Genomic DNA, 13,043 nt, shown 5'->3' on the forward strand with positions numbered 1-13,043 from the left:
CTGTAATACCTGCAGTGATTGTATCTTTTGAGTGCTTACCTAAGTCTCCTCCGTTGAGCTTGTACTGCACTCTAAGGTGAGATTGATAGGATAATCATAAAGATGAGTTGTCAGGGTTTCTTCTCCTAACTCAATTTTAAATAAGTCAAGAAGAATAGATTCCACATGAATTTTTGGGATGCTAAATGAAGCTAAAAGGCTACTTAATGAATGCAGTTATTTTTTTGTAGTTCCTCATGCATTGTAGTAGCTCTTCAGAGAATGAAAATTCTTGATGAGTTGCTGCATGAAGAATTTGTCCCATAGGTGATGGTGTGCCTATTGAATTCCATATTGTTGTTAAAAAATATATATATATATTTAATATGTTCTACTGTTTAGATGCCCAACCTACAGAATCTGAAAAGGAAATTTATAATCAGGTGAATGTAGTGTTAAAGGATGCAGAAGGAATACTGGAAGACTTGCAGTCATATAGAGGAGCTGGCCATGAAATACGAGAGGTGAGCTAGAGCGTTATGATTGTGCACAGCCTGTGGTTGTTCATTGTCTGATCCTAACCAAATACTGCTGGATTTTAACTTTGCTTGCAGGAGCTGTTTTGGCAGAGCATGTTGTCTATTAAAATTGCTGTCTTGAATTTCTGCTCTGGAATGTTCCTCTTTAACAGTGAAACAGATGTCGCTTGTTTCAATAATATTAATGCACATATGTAATAGCAAATGATGCTTCTCAAACTTTTTATGGAATTGTTGCTATTGATTTTTCTTTATATTCCCACATAAGCTCTTCTTGAGTTAGTGGCGAATTTGGAAAGAGTGTGGTGTGACTACAATGCAATATTGAGTGGTGTCGACATCTTTTTGTACGCTAATTGGAGAATTCTGATGTGTGGTAATCTTAACACAAAAGACATCTCATTTTCAATCCCTTTTAATTGGCTTTTATTTACTAAAGTAGATCTTTGGAACAGAAGCAAAGTTTCTTTATAGCATGTCACTCCTTTTTTCCTTTACCTTTAAGAAAGGGTGGAAAAAATACTCTCAACCCCCTTCCCTTCTTCCTTGGATGCAGCAATGGAGTTACTTTGCTCCTCAAGTGAGGAGTTACTGTGACTTACAGTCCTGTACATAGGAGGAGTCTCTGCTCGCTCTAGATGGATTTGAAATACTCAGAGCTGTTCAGCTTTAAAGTACCATGAGTTTTTATTCAGTCTCTGTTGAATTCATAAGGTAGGTTTAAGGAGGGTACCTGTGTCACATAAAACCCTTAGGAGGGGAGATAGCTTATTTGTCCTTCAAGGAAGGAGCATGTTTGGGGAGAGGCTGTAGGATCTGGCAGGAATGTGTGTCTCAGTCATGAAGCCAGCAGCTCCCATGGAGAAGGAAGAAGGAAGAGCAACTCTCCCAAGAGGAGGTAGGCATCACAGGAAGGAAATGTCGTAGGGACCAAAGAGGGGTGTGCTGCAACTCACAGCCCAGAGTTGACTGAAACAGATTTTTGGAATCAAGGAGCTGACTGTGAAGATGCAGCAAGATAGTTATGAGTATTTTTATTTCTGTTTTCTTAGTAATTGTCAGTTGCTAAGTAGTCTAGTTACTGTCTTAAAAACCTGGAGAGACTGAATTTAAGGCTTTATCTGTCTGGAAAGCTTACTGTAAAGACAAGGTCTATGCATATATACCTCAGAGCTCTGGTACCTACCATGTCTTGGTGATGCTTTATGTTGTTGATTATGCTTTAATATTCTTACTGTAATATTTAGCCTGAATTTCACAGCAAATTTGATTTCTTCTCAAATTCAGAAATTGGTGATAAGATACCAACATTAGGATGGGGCTTTGATCACTGAACTCCTTTGGTTGGAGGTACCCCAATAAAGTTGTTGATTTTAATTAACTAGATCTGGTTATGTAAATTCTCGTATTTGAGTAGCTTTATTTTTAACAATTTCTCTATACTCTCTCCAAGTTGTTTTCCTATTCAGGATACTTATTTTCAACACAAGTATTTAGAGCTTTTTGGAACAGACATGGGTTAGTACAGGCTTGTCTCCTAGGTGGAAACTTCTCAGGAGGTAGAATTTTTCATTACTAGTTCCTCAAACAATTGCCCTGCATAGATTTCCCCCCCCCCCAGTAGTGTATCAGTTATTCTTAATCTAAGCATACTTTTTTCCTTTCTAATTTAAGGCAATACAGCATCCCAATGATGAGAAGCTGCAAGAGAAGGCATGGGGTGCAGTTGTTCCACTAGTAGGCAAACTAAAGAAATTCTATGAATTTTCTCAAAGACTAGGTAAGTGGAATGGTATTAACTGGGGGGTTTTGTCTTTAGTACATTTGGCATATTCAGATGTGATCACATCTAGGTCAGCCCCTTGTTAGTAGATAACTCACGTTTCCTAGATTCCTTCCGTACACTGGATTGGCTCTCAGTTACATCTGCGTACTGCCTTCTTGCATGTGAAAGCAAACTTGCTTCAGTGGATACCTGAGAGGGAAGAGAGAATGGAAGCATACTTGTCATCGTCTTTCTCTACCCCTCTGGTAATTCTGGAAAGCACTAACCAGCTGATTGTTTTGAAAATCAGTAGTGTCATTCATCAGGAATGAAATCTGTTAATGTTTCTGATACCAAAAGTACTTTAAAGTACTGTATTATTTCCCCTCCCCAAACACCAGAAATAATTTGGTCTGTGAAAATGCCTGATCTTGCTTCATGCAGGTACAATACTTAGGATGGCTCTTCATGTCTTGTACAAAACCAGCTTGACTGATGTTGTCTCCAAGATGACAAAACTATTAGACTTGATTTGTTTTTTTCACAAACTATCTGTTGTTACCTCACTTTTAGACAGTTACTAGCATAACTCATGAAGAAGAGGCATTTGTGGTTCAAAAAATGGAAGCTTTTTGCAGGCAAGCTCTGCAGAGGTGAGGTGTTTTTCACAAGATGATGAGCAGGAACTTGGATCATAAGTTTGTCTTGGAAATAAAGCAAGCATGACTTCTGCTGATAGTTCTGTACCTCTTGATTTCTGTGTTATCTTAAAGGCTGGAGTCTGCTAACACAGGTTATTGAAATATGTTACACAAATGTTGCAGACAAAGCTTGAATAAAACTTTTCAAGAAGTCAGTGCTGATTAGACCTAGTCTTTACAGCAGTTTGTGAGTAAGTGTGACAACAGCAGCATATAGAAGTAATTTGTCAAGCCCCTTTATTATTAATTACCATGTATTTTGGCATATGTATATTAAGTCTAGCGTGCAGAATATCAGTCAATAGAGATACAAGAAGCAGGTGCAGTTACATTGCAAAATACTCTCCTCTCATTTAAGAGGCAGGATTGCGAGGTCTGTTGGGAGCCTTGACAAGCACACCATATTCACCAACACAACACCTGGAGCGAGAGCAGGCTCTTGCTAAGCAGTTTGCAGAAATTCTTCACTTTACACTCCGTTTTGATGAGCTCAAGGTAAGAACTTGTAATTTTGTAAGCACAAAGTCTAGCAAAAAGAAAAGTCTATTTGAAGAACACAACCCAGATTGCTTCAGTAATAGAATAGAGCGTGCAGTAGATACTCAAATATCTACTATGCTCAGCTTGTTCGCATGACCTAGAGTTAGATTAAACTGGAAAGCAGGTGAGATATCATATTAGCTTTAGGCACTTGTTATATTTCAGTTCGTATTAATCGTCTTTCTTCAGGTGAATTTGGCATATCTCTTGGGATAATGCTGCTGCTGCTTTTAGTATGTGCATATCCATGGCCAGCTATTTTCTTTGTAATGTGCAAAGAACTAAGCTGAAATGACGTTAATTTAGTGGTATAAACATTGGAGTCAAACTAGCACAGCCATGTTCTTTCAACCTACTAATCTCAAACTCCTATTTAGGAGACTACTCCTTTTCTTCTTGTTGTTGTTACACCTTGTTCTGAAAAATGTTGAGAACTTAACCAGAAAACTTTATGATCTGTAGATCACTTCTCAACATGTCACAGGCCTTCTTACTTCAAAAGGCTGAATATTTTCTTGTTCTCAGTATTATATTTTATGAAAACTTGTTTCTCTGTTTTTGAGTTTGTCAACTTTTTTGCTTCCATATGTATATAGATGACAAATCCTGCTATACAGAATGACTTCAGCTACTATAGAAGAACTCTGAGCCGTATGAGGATTAACAATGTCCCAGTAGGTAACCCTTAGAAGAAAAAAATGTAATCTTATACTACCACCTATCTTTTTTCATGTACAGAACAACTAATTCTTATTTCCTTCTCTTTTATAGGCAGAGGGGGAAAATGAAGTAAATAATGAGTTGGCAAACAGAATGTCTTTATTTTATGCTGAAGCAACGCCAATGTTGAAAACCTTAAGTGATGCTACAACAAAGTTTGTGTCAGAGGTAAGAATATAAATTCATGGCTTGGGTAGTGTATTTCAAAGTACTGCATGGCCAGATGTCATTTTAGAACACAAAACTCTTCTACCAGGCTTAATCTGGCATCTAGAAATCAAACTTGGTTTTTGGAGCCTCAAGAAACATAAAGTATCTTTCTCAGATGCTATAGAGGTTAGAGTAAATTCAGCTAGCCACCTTGTGGATGCATCGCAAAAAGCTGGAGAGCATTACAAAATTGGTAGTGATAGCTTTTGTCAGGGAGGGAGATAGGAGAGGGGTGTGTGTTGGCTTAGAGCAGAAACTTCAGAAAATTGAAAGGGAAATAGTTTGATTCTCTCTGCTTGGAACAGGGAAGGGAATAGAAATGTAGCTTCCTTTTTTCCTTCTCAAGACATTTTTGTTTTGCCATGTGAAGTCAAGTATTACTTAGAATATTGTAGATGGGAGGAGGAACCTGAACTGGAAAAGTATTCCAACATTTTAACGCATCTCTATATATTCTTAAGAGGATACCTAAAGAGATATTAGTGGTAAAATCCAGTCAGTATTGTGCTTGACTTCTGATAACTGTGATGATTTTTTTTGTCTTACATGCCAAGAATGAACGCTATTTCTTAATTAAAAATAATTGTACTTTACATGATTAATGCAAAGATACTTTTGTCTTTCAATATTTTTTCCTAAGTTCTGCTTTACACTGGACATGTGTTGAGAAAAATGGCCTCTTATTTTACATTTCTTTGAGAGATTTGTCTGCCTTTAAAGGGCAGGTTAAAAGATTCCTTTAAAATTTCCCAAAAGTCAATGGTGTCAATGGTGTATTTATTTAACTACAAACAAGAGGCAAAACCCATATGGTAAACTTTGCTCTAAGTCGTTAATCTATATTGTCACATTTTTAAAAACCAGTGCAAGGCTACCCGACTTACCGTAGTTGTGTTGATGTTTTTAATTCTTCCACATTGCCATGCCAATAGATCACTGATTTGATTTAGGTTTTGTGGTGTAATATTTCACAATAATCAAACTGGAAATTGTTTATCTTCTGCAGAATAAAAATTTACCGATAGAGAATACTACAGATTGCTTAAGCACCATGGCTAGTGTGTGCAGGGTCATGCTGGAAACCCCGTGAGTATAAACAGTGCTTGGATTGTGTATGAATCATCTCTGTATTTAAGACATGACTTGTGATGCATAAGGTGAAAGAAATATCATTGGGGTACTTAGGAACTATGGTGTTTTCTTTTTACCAACTTAGTTTCACGTCAAGGTAAACTACTAAGTTGTCTCATTTTGCTAGCCATGCAAATCATGCGGTCTACTTTTCTGAACGTATTAATATTTAAAAATAGAATGGCTATGAAAGCTAGACAGCCTCTTGGCACTCTTTACAAATGGTTTTCTCATGTATAATTCAGGGAAATAGACTATTTGAGCATGATTGCCTTGGGCCTCCTGAAAGAGGGGCTGTGGGCAATGCCTTGGATGGTATCTCCTTGCAAGTTGGCTTGGCTGATGACTAACAAAATTACAGCGCCACTGTCTGGGGAATTATGAGATGGCTGTTAGGCATGAAAGCAGTCTATTGTGAATTTGAGAGGCACTGGGAGTACGAACAAAAAGTCAAACTGAACTTTGGGGTTTTATCTGTTTCTTCTGGGATCTAAATAGTTTCCCCATTGCTAAAATTACTCAGGCATGAGGTATGTCTCGTTTAAATATGTTTCTGTCCAAATACCGTAGTACATCTGTTTTGGAGCGCATGAAGAGCTCCAAACATTTATATTCTTCCCTGCTTAGGAATGGTGTGTCCCATTCAAGAAAGTAGTTAAGTGTTGTTTGTTAAGCTTGCTTTTCTTTTTTCCTTCTTTTTTTTTTTCCCTGAGTCAGAAGTTTGGGTTGCATGTATTATTAGAGGGTGGAGAGGAAAAGGGTAGGAAGCACTGAAAGCAAAGTTAGTATGTATTATTTAAAAAAAAAAAAAAAAAAAAATTATATATATATATATATATGCACACACACACACCCCACCCTGAAATGGTGTAGCAGTAGGGTGCTATTTTAGGTTTGAGAATCTTTGTTAACCTCCAGACAACTCTTTCGAAGTAGTGGTCTGACTTGTAGGCAGGTTATTGAAAGGAAAAAGGAAAACTCTCGAAAGCTTGTGGGGTTGGTGGGTTTAGGGGGTTTTGTTTGTTTTGGCTCTTTTCTCTCTGAGGATTTATAGTTGGATTTTTCTCTTTAATCTTATTTTGAGCATTACTAGTATGTAGTCTTGTCTTGCATTTGATAGATAATAATCTATGTTTCTAAATTACAGTGAATATAGAAGCAGGTTTACAAATGAGGAAACAGTATCATTCTGTCTGAGGGTAATGGTGGGTGTCATCATACTCTATGACCATGTGCATCCGGTGGGCGCTTTTGCCAAAACTTCAAAAATTGATGTAAGTTTATTGTTACTAAATCTTTTGAGTGTTTAAATTGTGTGTAGGCTCCTTTTTCTGTTCTCAAGGTTCTAGCAGCAGATGTACACTTTGTATTGATGCTAAATGGACAGTGGTAGCTGTTAGCAAACTACATAAGTAGTGAGAAATACAAACTAGGCCTTCAGACAGATAAATGGTTGTTAGATCATGAAAAATCTGTTTCGATGGAATTCTGATACCGTCTTGAAATATTTGTGAACAGTGGTTGTGTTAAAAGATCCAAATTGGAATGATGGGAAATAACAATGGCGTCTAGTTTGTTCCTCATTATCGGTGAAAAGCTAGGTTCATCATCCACCAGTCTTCAGCTTTTTGCTGTTGTTTTCTAGTAAGTCTATGGAGTACATGCTGTTACCGTATGCTGCTTTGTCGTAGCTGCAAATGGACCATTATCCCATTGTATTAGCTACAGTTTGTCCTTATTGCACTGGCTGAATGTAGTCATTCTTAATGGATTGATGATAAATAAAGATTTTTGTTTACAGTTCCTTTTTTTTAAGGTTGATAAAGCAGAGCTTGACATCAAAGTTGGATTGTCTAAAGATGCATATTATTAAGTAGCTAAGCCATTCTGTCATATGAAAATGTAATACTGAAAGCTTAATTCCTTTCTGATATCAAGAAAATGTCTTTACCCTGCTGCAATTTTTAAATGCTTTTTTTCTCTGACAAAGAATATAAAACACTTCTGTAAACTTAGGTATTAGCATGAATAAACCCTATGTTTTTTTAACTCCTAGATGAAAGGATGCATCAAAGTTCTTAAAGACCAGCCTCCTAACAGTGTAGAAGGCCTTCTAAATGCTCTCAGGTACTTTTATTCTTTTATTTGAAATATTTTTATGTGAATTTTCATCAATTGTCCAGGGCATTTCCTTCAGCAAGGTATTCAGTCAGTGTTACAGGTAGAAGGTGAATGTGGTTATTGCAGCCTTCTTTTCCAATGTGTCTTGAGACAGGGATGCTACTGTGTTTTAAAAGCCAGTTTTTAAACTTGCAGTTGTTCATTCTAAGATAACTTTTTGCGTACTTTAACTGCATGCAGGTTAAGAATGAGTCTGCAGAGGTAAACGTAGACATCATGCCTAAAATTAAAACTGATGCCAAGGTATAACGCATACTTAAAGCTAACTAGAAGTTAACTGTGATCACATCTACTGACTGAACTACCAAACAAGCAAAGGAGTGGCTGCAGCGTGCACACTGTGACTTGTGCCAGCTTCCCAAAGAAATGGCCAAATTAGTTTGTGTTGGCCATATCCTCAGCTGTGTGTGGTTTGACCATGGCTTAATGATTTTATTTATTATTAGCAGAATATAAGAGCAATTTCATGTGTTTTTTGGTTTTTGCAGATAGTTTTGTGGTACATAACTAGAAATTGTTTCTTTTTCCACAAAGTATTTATAGGGAGGTACTTAAGGCAAGAGTCTCAATGTTTTTGCTGTAGAATAGACAAGATGAGAAATTGCAACATTAATTGGAGAGGTAAAGAAAAATTAATAATTCTGTATAGAAACCTAAAAGCTGCTAATTTGGGTCATAAAGCTGTATCGGTAGTCAGTAACATGTTCTTCATGCGGCTGTCCAGCATCAGAGGAGTGGCAAGAAGTACCAAAATGTGATAAGCAGATGAAGGCTTCCTTCTTGTCCTTACTTGAAAAAGTATCATATTACTTTGGTAACAGTTAACTGTAACTGGGTATTGTTATTCATGCACTCACTTTGAAATGTGGAAGCTTTAATTTGTCTTGTCTGAAAGTGTGCAGTTGTGCTTTGTTTTTCTTATCTGTAGTGAAACTGTTTTAATTTCTTTTTCTCATCTTTATGTTAAGATGTGGTAAGAAGTGAAATAATGTGGTATTATAAGTGGTTTTGCTTGCAAAGCTTTTTCAGATTATTAGCTAAAGAAAATCTGGGGTTAATTTGAGACTTCATGTGAGTATTTCCATGACTAAATAATTTTGTTGTTCATCTCTGAACCTCCTGGATGTGATCAGTCTTTGAGATGGTGATCACTAAAAACACAAGCTTCCAGAGGGAAAATGCTGTATTAGCATTTAGTTTCTGAGTAATTTGTTGTGATTGCAGCTGCAAATGAACACCAGTCTTTACTGGTACCCCATTTTTCCCCATTGCGATCAACACTGTTAGTAAAGTACATGGAAAGGGTAGTTCGGGTTCTCGCTCTGTTCTGCGTTATTTTGTGGTTAGTAAATTCAGTCTGTGCTGTCATGCTGACCTTTCACCACACCAACCCGTTCCATGCATACATGCATCAACGGTCCTGGTTTCATACATTTGATTACTCATTTGGGTAGGATATTTAAATCTTTTTTTAAATCCCATTTGGAATGGTTAGGAAGAGGTGCATAGGTGAGCTGCTATGTGCGTGCATGGTGAAAGCAGATTCAAGATGATGTCATGAAAAATTAAGTCCAAATCTAAGTCTCTGGTTCTGGAGGAGTGTTAGAAGTTCTCGTGTGTTCTCAAGAGACAGATAATGTGTCTTAAAAGTAAATAGAAGGTGGTGTGGATTTTAGAGGGAGATCAGCTGTTTATAATTTGAATTTCATGTAACTGTTGTAATCATGTTCAGCTTTGTCACGTGGGCACAATACCAAGTGCAATAATTTTTCAGGATTTAGCTAAACTTTAGGCCTCTTGTTTGTGGGAAGTATAAATTACCAAAATGTGCTGAAATCTGTTGATACCAATTTCCAGAACAAAAAGTCATTGTATATTCTTCAGGTGAACAAATAAAATATCACTGCAGTTGTACATCACAATCAAAGTGCTAATTTAACATGTTAAACTTAAATTGCAGAGTAAGTTTTTACTTGCTTTTAGATTACAGTCAGGGAAAGGAATCATGCAAAGAAGCTAGCATTGAGGATATACAGTACTGTCTTCTAAAATAAGAGACAACTAAGTTTTTTGTAGTGATCTAAAAATGTTCTAATGCCCTGGAGAATTTGGAAGCAGGGAGGAAATACATGCATGTACTCTTTAGTTTTAGCAGCATGGTTACTTAATTAAACAGGCAATTAGGATGAAAAGCGATTAAATCCATTCTCTGAGGGATCTTGGAAAGGTTTGGTCACTGGAAGTTTGGAAGAAAAGTTTCTGAAGGTATGTTTGAGTTGATGTTGCCTGTGGACAGAGACCTCAGAGTTAGTCTTATTCATCATTAGTGATCACAACTGATAACATGATTTTATGATGAAACAGCCTATGAGGACAAAAGCAAAGTGAAGTGGGTGGTAATCAGTGACTGAAGGTTTTACTCTGGCTTAACAAATATATAATTTCTCTGTTTATGGCTCAACCTACCTGTACCAAAGGAAAATAGCATCTGTGCTCTTTTCAACTTGATTTTTATTTCTGTGTTTAGGTACACAACAAAGCATTTGAATGATGAGACTACCTCCAAGCAAATTAAATCCATGTTGCAATAACAATTACCTGGAATTCGCACCTGCTGTAGACAGTATTCTGCAATGACTGAGATGCACAGATTTTTTTTTTTAGTGATTGCAACTACTATCTTGTTCATTCTTGCTTTTTATTTTCTCTCTTCCTGTTTACCCTTTTTTTTAATCACTTTCTTGTTCTTAAGTAAGCTCGGACTTCTTTTCTGTGCCAAATCAATGAAAATTATCAATTCTGGAAAGTATTTCAACTTTTCAGAATAGCCATCCTAAGTGGCAGCTAATTATGCGTTGCATTTGGATTTCTCTGTACTGGGGAAAGATTTGTGACTTGAACTAAATATTTTTAAACTTGTGTTTTTTTTCTTTTTTTGAAAAACTAATATTTAATATTGCTTCTTCTGCATGGCAAGACTGCCTACTTCTGCTATTTAAAAATCCCTTGATGACTTCATTTTCTATTGCAGCTTATTTTCTTGCAACCATGAGGAAACTAAAAGCGGATTTGTTTAAATTAACTGTGTTTGTACAAAATGGTACCCAACACAAAGTTTTTTTTAAATGAGTAAAAACTGTTTTGTTTAAAAGTTACGTTTGCATTTTGACTCATTTTTGTAAGGATGTATGTTGTATGTTTAACCTTTAATAACTAACGTTAAACTGTGGTGTGTGCGTAGCAAAATTACGTATGCATGTTCATGTCAAATGATTGGCTGTGGATAAGATAATAAAATCAGCTTTCATTTTTCTAAGTGTGGTTTGATTTACCAGTATTTTGAGTGAGATGTCTTCGTGCTCTTTGGATTTTTTTTAAAAAAAAAAATAAATTTATAAATTTTATATAGTGAAAACTCTGCTGTTTCATTACCAGTAACCATTAGTCTAATCTACTGATTTAAGCCTAGTGTGTTTCAGGGTTCTTGCTCTCCACTCTGTGCTGCTTCCCTGTCCCCAGAAATATTACTCGTACAGGGTTTGGGGGGAAGAATTTTGTCCCGTCCATATAGATCCTGGTGGATGTTGCTGAAGAACCTGCATCTTGGTTTCCATGTTGAAATCTCAGCACGGTCATCAGAAATGACGTTCCAGGTTAGGCTGCTAGTTTGGTTCTTTCTGTGCCAGCGATGGGGAGATAAACTTCCCTCTCTCTATACTAGTGGTATACTCTTGTGAATCTAGATATTTTGAACTGCGTAAAATCCAAATAGTCTTAGCATGCTAAATAATGTTTGCTGTTTGGCTAGCCTTTTACCAGAACAAGTGTTAAGTTTTGATAGACTAGTGAGGAAAAGCTTTCTGGGAGGGGAAGAATTGAAAGGGAGAACAAGAATTGAGAATTACTAGAAAGCACGTCTCTGGGAAATGGCACGTTTTGCATCGATGGGCAAACATTAGTGCACCTCGTGTGTGGTGCTGTTGTGATTATGCCTGAAATTAGTTGTCAGCATTCTGGAAGGGAGGTTTGAAACCTACAGGCAAGCATGAATGCCCTCAGCTTCATTTGGATAAATAATATTTTGTAACTTTGCATGGCACACTAGCTCCAAATACAACTTACCAATGTGACCGTGCTGGGTTTCTTGAGGACACCCTTCTACACCATCAGGAAGGAGTCTCCTTGTTTGTTTGTTTGTTGTGGGTTTTTGTTTTTGTTTTTGGAAAGAGATTTGCAAAATTTTAAATCATGATACTTGAGGAGGAGTTCAAAGGGGAGGCGTAAGTGTGTATTGCTGGTACTTGTACATCCTTCTGTTAAGCAGGTTAATACTTTTTTTTTTTTTACTGTTAAGAATGCTTAGCAGAAGTTCTTGCTACAGAGAAAGCAAACCATGTGCTATGTTGTCTACAGGAATAAAATACTCTTACTTTGACATGATACTGCTGTCTAGTCCTTCTGGCAGCATCACAGTTGAATACAGCTGAGAAAGGACAAAACTTGATTTGTGTGTGTGTTTTAAAGAAAAAAATCTTTCCCAGAATTGTATGAGCGTTACCAACTGTACACAACCAACTATTCTACGTGTGTCTGAAAGGGTTACTGTCCTCATGATTTCCTTACCCGTAGTAAAAAATTAATTTCATCTCAGCCTTGTTATTGTGAATACAGTTATGGCATAATAATCACAGGAGGGGCAAATCATATTCCTGTCCAGTGTTATTTTTGGAAATAAAGCTTTCTAGAGGAAACTTAGTTTATGGAGAATAGATTTTAAGCACAACTTGGGTATTTGACAGTTTTTATTTCCCATCTTGTTAGAAAACACTTGAAACGTTAAATCCAGCCTGGGTGCCGTATGGTAGAAGTAGCCATATAGCAGATCTCCTCTTCGTCTGCCTCAGTGGCTACTGACTAAACCAACACAGAATTTCTTCAGTCAACTGTTTTGGACAGCTCTTCCTTTCTGCTGGCCTGCCAACATCGTTGCTTTTAAACATCATTGTCCTTATGGTCTGAGAATAATTGGAGATTTCCTTTTTATTTCCTCTGGCATTTGTGTTCTGCAGTTTCTCTGTGGACGCAGCTGGGAAAGGAGATGAGAGCTGGTGTGCCTTCGAGTTGGCTGGCCCGCAACTCCGTGAGCTTCCCTAGAGAAGGAAACGGGCCTTCCCGTGCATCAGGCATCTGCATTTTTGAACTGGAACTGCTGCGTGTTTGCTGCTCAAGCTTTGGTGCTTGTTCCTTGCAAAAACACTCTTTAATCTTCTCCCTCTC

The 13,043-nt window shown here is 37.1% G+C and overlaps 1 protein-coding gene across 10 annotated transcripts in view; it reads left to right on the plus strand.

The window, feature by feature from the left end:
• Window positions 1-11,082, plus strand: part of CYRIB (CYFIP related Rac1 interactor B) — a 97,847-nt gene extending 86,765 nt beyond the window's left edge. For 9 of the 10 annotated variants that reach the window (XM_054814964.1, XM_054814966.1, XM_054814967.1 and 6 more), the window contains 9 exons: window positions 382-503; window positions 2,193-2,298; window positions 3,343-3,479; window positions 4,121-4,198; window positions 4,296-4,412; window positions 5,461-5,540; window positions 6,733-6,859; window positions 7,642-7,712; window positions 10,294-11,082. In XM_054814964.1, the coding sequence (XP_054670939.1) occupies window positions 382-503; window positions 2,193-2,298; window positions 3,343-3,479; window positions 4,121-4,198; window positions 4,296-4,412; window positions 5,461-5,540; window positions 6,733-6,859; window positions 7,642-7,712; window positions 10,294-10,357 (902 nt within the window). In that variant the 3' untranslated portion in view covers window positions 10,358-11,082. The remainder of the gene's footprint in view (window positions 1-381; window positions 504-2,192; window positions 2,299-3,342; window positions 3,480-4,120; window positions 4,199-4,295; window positions 4,413-5,460; window positions 5,541-6,732; window positions 6,860-7,641; window positions 7,713-10,293) is intronic. The other variant, XM_054814971.1, reaches the window with a different exon arrangement.
• Window positions 11,083-13,043: the final 1,961 nt, after the last annotated feature.

The sequence above is a fragment of the Grus americana genome, chromosome 2 (assembly GCF_028858705.1).
Source record: "Grus americana isolate bGruAme1 chromosome 2, bGruAme1.mat, whole genome shotgun sequence".
Classification (NCBI taxonomy): domain Eukaryota; kingdom Metazoa; phylum Chordata; class Aves; order Gruiformes; family Gruidae; genus Grus; species Grus americana.